Source organism: Dama dama, chromosome 10, assembly GCF_033118175.1.
Source record: "Dama dama isolate Ldn47 chromosome 10, ASM3311817v1, whole genome shotgun sequence".
Taxonomy (NCBI): domain Eukaryota; kingdom Metazoa; phylum Chordata; class Mammalia; order Artiodactyla; family Cervidae; genus Dama; species Dama dama.
The window spans coordinates 4,013,352-4,020,778 of NC_083690.1; the positions used below are offsets into that span (position 1 = coordinate 4,013,352).

Consider the following 7,427-nt stretch of genomic DNA (forward strand, 5'->3'; position numbering starts at 1 on the left):
CACAGAATTACCAGTCTGTGGCCTCGGTAACTGCTGAGCTGCTCAGCATCCAGGATCACCACTGGCTCATTTCTCAGTGCTGCCACAGCATGCCTCTCTGGCACATGCCAGCAATGACCCGGATGAGATTCTCCTTCTCTCTGGGAGAGGTTATGAGAAAAGCCTCCTTGCCTTGCTCTAGCGTAACTGCAATTTGGGGTGACACAGGAGAGTGTCCAAGGAGGAAGTCCTAGGCTGTTAGTAGGGATGAGGGGTGGCCAGACAGGGAAGTGAAGTCCACATGCCCTTCAAGAGCTACAGTGGACCTGGGCAGAAGAGTAGGTAGGTGCCCAGGTCACCCTCTGCCTGGGAAGATGGAACACCAACTTTGACCATGCATGGTGCTTCTAACAAGTTAGGCTGTTCGATGGCCTAATTAGTTATCGAATGGAGGTCCTACTGCTTGCCACTCACAAAATCAATTACATACTCACAAATGTTGGTGGCAAAAGAAAGGTGCTTTTAATTACTTCAGTTCAGTCACTCAGTTATGTCTGACTCTTTGCGACCCCATGAACCACAGCACGCCAGGCCTCCCTATCCATCACCCACTCCCGGAGTCCACCCAAACCCAAGTCCATCGAGTCGGTGATGCCATCCCACCATCTCATCCTCTGTTGTCCCCTTCTCCTCCTGCTCCCAATCCCTCCCAGCATCAGGGTCTTTTCCAATGAGTCATCTCTTCGCATCAGGTGGCCAAAGTATTGGAGTTTCAGCTTCAACATCAGTCCTTCCAATGAACACCCAGGACTGATCTCCTTTAGGATGGATTGGTTGGATCTCCTTGCAGTCCAAGGGACTCTCAAGAGTCTTCTCCAACACCACAGTTCAAAAGCATCAATTCTTTGCTCTCAGCTTTCTTTATAGTCCAACTCTCACATCCATACATGACCACTGAAAAAACCATAGCCTTGACTTGACAGACCTTTGTTGACAAAGTAATGTCTCTGCTTTTTAATATTCTGTCTAGGTTGGTCATAAATTTCCTTCCAAGGAGTAAGCATCTTTTAATTTCATGGCTGCAGTCACCATCTGCAGTGATTTTGGAGCCCCCAAAAATAAAGTCAGCCACTGTTTCCACTGTTTCCCCATTCATTTGTCACGAAGTGATGGGACCAGATGCCATGATCTTAGTTTTCTAAATGTTGAGCTTTAAGCCAACTTTTTCACTCTCTTCCTTCACTTTCACCAAGAGGCTCTTTAGTTCTTCACTTTCTGCCATAAGGGTGGTGTCATCTGCATATCTGAGGTTATTGATGTTTCTCCCAGCAATCTTGATTCCAGCTTGTGCTTCTTCCAGCCCAGCGTTTCTCATGATGTACTCTGCATATAAGTTAAATAAGCAGGGTGACAATATACAGCCTTGACCTACTCCTTTTCCTATTTGGAACCAGTCTGTTCTTCCACGTCCAGTTCTAACTGTTGCTTCCTGACCTGCATACAAGTTTCTCAAGAGGCAGGTCAGAATGCTGGCAATCTGGGGAGATGGTGGACTCAACCTCCCCCAAAAACTTTTAAAGGGAAGAAATCTCAGTTAGTCCTTGAGATTGTGTGTCAGAATTGTCACCATCACCCTATGAAATTGTTTACCTCAGATTGGAACTTGAATCCATGTGCTGTGGCTCCAACTCAGCCAAAACGTTGCTTGGGACTCGAACTCACAAGTTTGGGACTTGAACCCGGCCAAAACCTATAGTCTTCGAACTGAGATCTCAGACCTGGTTTCAGGACCTAACAAACCTCATATCAGAAAGAATTCAGTGAGACACAAAGTGATAGCTAAGAAATGTATTTATTCAGAAAGAAACACACTCCATAGCGTGCAGGCATCGCAGAGGGTGAGTGCTGTGGCCTTAAAATATGTTGTGGTTAGCTTTTATGGGCTGGGTAATTTCATAGGCTAATGTGTTAGTGTTACTTACCCGTGTCAGACTATTTGCGACCCCAGGGACTGTAGCCCGCCAGGCTAGTCTGTCTATGGGATTCTCCAGACAAGAATACTGGAGTGAAAAAAAAAAAAAAGAATACTGGAGTGGGTTGCCATTTCCTGCTCCAGGGACAGGCTAGTGAGTGGGAGGATTATTCCAACTATTTTGGGGAAGGGGTTGGAGATTTCCAGGGTTTGAGCCACTGCCCACTTTTTGGTCTTTGAGGGTCAACCTTTGAGATCTTTGAGGGTCAAACTGTCATGGTGGCTCACATTAGCTTGCTGCTGTGTTATAATTAGTTTATACTGAGGAGCAAGGTCTAGACAACTTGATTTGTGTGCTACCTTGGACCCATTTGGTTCTAATCGGTTTATGCTATGCCCTCTGGTTATGTCATTCTTTCAAAAGTTGTGCCTGCCCGCTTCCCTCCTGTTTCACCCATGTAGTCAACTTCTTGTGCTCCTCCTCTAGAGGCTATCTTGTTCATAGTTTGTTCAGATTACTGAAGTAGAGGCTAGGGAAGCAATCCAGTCACCTGCTAAATTCTTCATTTCTCCTTTTTTGATCTGCGGAAAGAACTAATATGGCAAGACACTGTGCGATTAAAAATTTGAAAGGTGTGCTTAGCCTAGAGATGGGTAAAGCATGGTTTCAAGGAGGGGATGTGTGTGCTGGTTCAAAACTTGTTTACAATTTAGCTTTGCTAGTAACAAGAAAAGGAGCTTCCTGGTGAGGGCAGTTTCCTGCAAAGAGCTGCTTTCACACTGCCTCACACCAGCAACAGCGTCCAAGGGTCCTTACAGGGCCTAAAGCCTGCTAAACTGGTTTAAATAATCCTCACAACCTAGGCTGTGGGGGGAGACAGTACAGTTTTCTGATTCGGTGGCCGAAAGATCCAGAATTTAACACCTGCTCAAAATGGCCACCAGGGAGTTCCATAATCATGAGTCAGACTACTAGGTCTGACTGTGATGAATACCACGTCTACGGCAGCCCAGGTCTCTCTGTGATGTGACTGTCTTGACGCCGCGATGACCAAGACATACCATTCATACACTCTCCTTGGGACGTGAGGCACCCTACACTTGCGAACTTCAGCCCTGTATTCCCTGCAAGGATGGACCTGCGCCCAGGCCTCCGCCTGACTGCATCAACACGCGGACCTCGCCTTTGCCACAACCAAGATGGCTCCACCGCCCACAGTCCCTCCCGCGCTCGGTCCCCGCCCGACTCCCACCGCCTCTGCCACTCCGCCAACAGGCCCCGCCCGCTCCACGGCGCCAAGATGGCGGCCAGACACTCGGCCGGAGCGCCCCCTTGGCGGATTACTTAAAATGGCGGTACGGGGCGGGGCCGTCGGGCGCGGGGCACGCTGGGGCCGGCGCGCGGGCTGCCGGGAACGGGGCGGAGCGCGGCCGCGCCGGCGCGTCGAGGGGGAGAGGCAGCCGCCGCGATGGTGAGCGGGCGCGGGGGGAGGGGCGCCGGGCCGGGGCCGGGGCTGGGGGCAGCGGGGGCGCGGGGGCGCGGGACCGCGCGGGGGGGCCCCGGCTCCGCGCTCACGCCGGCCCGCCGCCCCCAGGACGTGTTCCTCATGATCCGGCGCCACAAGACCACCATCTTCACGGACGCCAAGGAGTCGAGCACCGTGTTCGAGCTGAAGCGCATCGTCGAGGGTATCCTCAAGCGGCCGCCGGATGAGCAGCGGCTGTACAAGGTGCGGTCCCGTAGGTTCCGGGCGCCCGGGGGCGCACGGCGGCAGCGTCGTTGATGTAAACATCGGCGACCGGCCGCCGCGGGCCGGAACTCCCCCGCGTGGGGCCGTTGCTTGAACTCGGGGAGGTGAAGCCCCGATAGCGCTCACTGCACTGGGGTTCTCGATTAGGAGGGCGTGAGCTGCTCGCGCCAGACCCTATGCTGAGCGCCGAGGGCCGGCGTCTCATCTCATTCTTACTACAGTCCCCCTGCGACGTTCTGGCGCTTGACTTCCTAGCTCGGCCGTGAAGAAAACTGAGGCTCGGAGGTGGCCAGTTGACCAACCCAAGGTCGTTGGCAGAGTCAGGATTTCAGCCGCGATGCTCTTAATCCTCTGAAAGCCTATCCCTCGCCCCTCGGCCCAGACACTCCTTAATGTAAAGAAATGGAGGGTGTTGAAATGCGTCAGGTCCCACCACTTCTTCCCCCAACAACTGTTTGTTACTCCCCGGTTTACTGGTGATGTTCTAAAAGCCCCCTGCCCTCCTCCGTTTCCCCTTACAAACCAATCGCAATTACTCAGCAAGGATGGCTTGGGGTTTGGCGTTTTGGGGGCAGTCCGGAGTGTCGGCCCCTCTTTCAAGTCTGTCAGCAAGAGGTCGCTCACCCTAGTGCATTGATCTGCTTCTGCCTGGAAACTGATCTTTTGCTCCACTCCCTTTGTCTGTAAAGGCTTTTTTTCCTTATCTACTGGGATTTCTGTGATAAGGACCTTTCCTGCTGCCTGAGTTCGTTCTACTGTGTGTCCTTTGCTCATTGAAGCCTCTTGGCTGCCCTATGAGTTGAGAATTCCAATAACTTGTATTTTACAGATAAGAAAACTTCACATCAAAAAGAGGAACCTGTTTGTCCAAGGTGGTAGAGCTGGGGTACAACCAAATCTACCTGTGGCCAGATTGGTTCACTGGCACTTGGAATTGCATTCACCTAGAGTTAGGGGGTGGGGTGGGGAGCAGGGGAGATTCCAGAGCCCTATCCTGGGAGATTCTGATATGGAGAGTCTTGGGTGTAGCCCTGGAAACTTACATACTCTGGGGTGGTTCTGGGCCCTACTTGGGGCTGTGTCTCTTCCCTCTTATGACTTCCAGTGTAGCTATTGACCAGAGAAGTCTTTGTGCCTTGCCCCTCCTGGGGCCTCTCCTAAGACCCTGCCTTCCTCTCTCCTCAGGACGACCAGCTTCTGGACGACGGCAAGACGTTGGGCGAGTGTGGCTTCACCAGTCAGACAGCACGGCCTCAGGCCCCCGCCACTGTGGGGCTAGCCTTCAGGGCAGGTGAGAGGGGCAGCGACAGGGTGGAAACAGCCAGTGAAAGGGGTATTCAGTTTGTAGTTGTTCCTCCAAATCTCGTGAACCCTGTCTCCCGGTACACCAAATACAAGCAATGTGAAGCATGTGAGATGCTTGTGGAAACTGAAACCCATTACTTGGAAGATTCACAGATCCTTAGTCACAGTACTGGCTTACACTTACAGAGGACTAAGGGCCTGGCCCTGCACTCTGCATTTTATTTCCATTGTCCGGTCCAGTCCTCTGGCTAGCCCTGAGGGGTGAGCACTGTCGTCCCCATTTGGGAGCCTCGGATGCCCAGGCTTGCTGTCAGTCTCGTGGGGACCCCCCAGCCCAGATGCAGGCTGCCAGGCCCTTGTTTGAGCAGGGCCACCTTATTTGAGCCATGCCACCTGCTGTCTCCATGGTGCATCTCTGTACTGGGCAGACTTTTATTAGGATCATTTTAAGGGCGAGTGAGCTGAGCCTGCAGAAGTTAGATTGGGTTCTGCCCTTTCTTGCCCTCAGAGCCGGTCCTGTCCTCAACCACGTGCCAGCCTGACCAAAGCTTAGATACCTGAGTGGTGGGGGTGGTTATGTTGCTCCAGTGTATCTCTTTTTCCCAAGAAAAAGATTTAAATTTTATCCTTTGTCTCTGAAAATTTAAACAGGGGTTATAGGGTCTTTTCACAGCTGTAGACCCAGGGGCTGGTGAATTTGGATGAAGTTACAAGTTTATTTTTATAGCTTGTAAGAAATCTTAGCGAGGGCTCAGGAGGGAGCATATAGCCTCAGTTACACTTTAGCCTCACAGATATCCTGTTCTGTTGAGGACAAAGCAAGTGAAGCCTCAGCAGCCGTGTCCTCGAACAGCTACTTCATGCCCTGTGCCTCCCAGACTGGCGTGGTCTCCAAAAAGGAGTAGGACTCCGGGACAAGCCTCACAGCGAGGGCGCGAGCCCTCGTGCACCCAGACCCCACGAGTGCTCAGGAAAAGACAATTCTGGGGGTCTTTCTGTGGGTTCCCTTGAGTCTCAGTGGTGGGCAGGCAGGTGCAGTGTGCTCTATAAACGTGTTCTCTGAGGCAGGTAGGGGAGGGCTGAAAGTACATGTGTTCTTCCTAAGCTAGGCCAGGCTGCAAGTATGTGCATGTATCCAAGAGAAAGTATCTGTTCCTCTGATTTGAACAAAGGCACTCAATGGACTTGCAGGACCTCAACCATCTTGCAGGTGAAAACTGTCACAGTGCAGTGAGGTGGTTTTTCCCCATGACCCCCAGCTGTGGCATACGTTGTGGTGACTGCACCTTGGGTGGCAGCACCTCAGGTAAGGAATTGCCATTTTGGTGGGGGCTGTGGTGTGGACTGAAGACAGGCTGATTCTACTCACAAAGCGCACTTCTGGGTGGGGGGTTGTCTCCCTGTGTAGAGAGACAGGTCTCTACCCCCCAAAGTGGCTGCGTAGGTAGGGAGGTGTGATGACAGTGTCAAGTGCTAAATGGCACCTTGCAGACCATTTCCAGAGAATGGGGAGAGGTGATTAAGCTGGGCCAGGTGTCTTCAGCACTGTTGACATTGGGGCTGGATGATTCTGGGTGATGTCATCTGCATTGCAGGATGTTTAGCATCTCCAGCTCCTAGTAGAGATAGTCATCTCCCCAGTAGAGGCCAGTTTCAACCGATTGGCCAGGGAGCCTAATTGGTTGAGATCCTGAGCCAGGTGGAGAGGTTTTTCATGCAGAAGAAAAAGTGCAGTTCAGTTGCTCTGAGAACAAGATAGGTTAAGCATCCTGGGACCCGCTGTTCCTAGTAGAGCAGTGGTCCTGAGAAACGGGGCACTCCCAACTGGTGGTTGTGTGTCCTGGGCATTGGGAACATAGAGGGACTGTATAGGGTGCCTGGGGAAGGTTTCTCTGAAGAGGGACGAGGTGGTATCTGAATGCCCTTGGGTGCCTGGAGGCAGCAGCCATTCTAAATGGCAGAGGGCAAGGCAAGAAAAAGCTTGATGTGGAACATGGGGAGCATAGGAAAACATGTGGAGCAACATAATGGCATGATGTGAAGCAGGAAGAAGTGTGAAGGGAATGGGGAGATGGGGGAGATTGTAGGTGGATGCAGGTAAGCCCAGAGGCTCACTCAAGGAGACAGAGGGTAAGAAAGAGGGCCCCCGCGTGGCGAGGCTGGGGGAGGGCAGCGGAGGCCACCCCAACTCCAGCGAGGCCCCCTTTCCTCTCCCCCAGATGAGGCATTCGAGGCCCTGCGCATCGAGCCCTTTTCCAGCCCACCTGAGCTGCCAGATGTGATGAAGCCACAGGACTCAGGAAGCAGCGCCAACGAACAGGCTGTGCAGTGAGAGGTCTCCCCACCTGTCCCCTCTCAATAAAAGATTTGGGTGTCCACCTGGTTGCTGCCTTTTTCTGTACACCCTCTCCTGACTCAGG

General features: G+C 52.5%; 1 protein-coding gene across 1 annotated transcript; it reads left to right on the plus strand.

Annotated features, from left to right (window-relative positions):
* The first annotated feature begins 3,355 nt into the window (after positions 1-3,355).
* ELOB (elongin B) lies at positions 3,356-7,385 on the plus strand. The gene is made up of 4 exons (XM_061152646.1): positions 3,356-3,423; positions 3,547-3,681; positions 4,888-4,993; positions 7,227-7,385. Exons 1-4 carry the CDS (start codon positions 3,421-3,423, stop codon positions 7,337-7,339), a joined length of 357 nt encoding a protein of 118 aa, XP_061008629.1. The 5' UTR covers positions 3,356-3,420; the 3' UTR covers positions 7,340-7,385.
* Positions 7,386-7,427: the final 42 nt, after the last annotated feature.

Excerpts from the sequence above, each read along its gene's own strand:
- ELOB (XM_061152646.1), top strand. Across the intron at positions 3,682-4,887 it reads ATGAGCAGCGGCTGTACAAG|GACGACCAGCTTCTGGACGA; the intron begins GTGCGGTCCCGT and ends CTCTCTCCTCAG. Across the intron at positions 4,994-7,226 it reads GGGGCTAGCCTTCAGGGCAG|ATGAGGCATTCGAGGCCCTG; the intron begins GTGAGAGGGGCA and ends CCTCTCCCCCAG.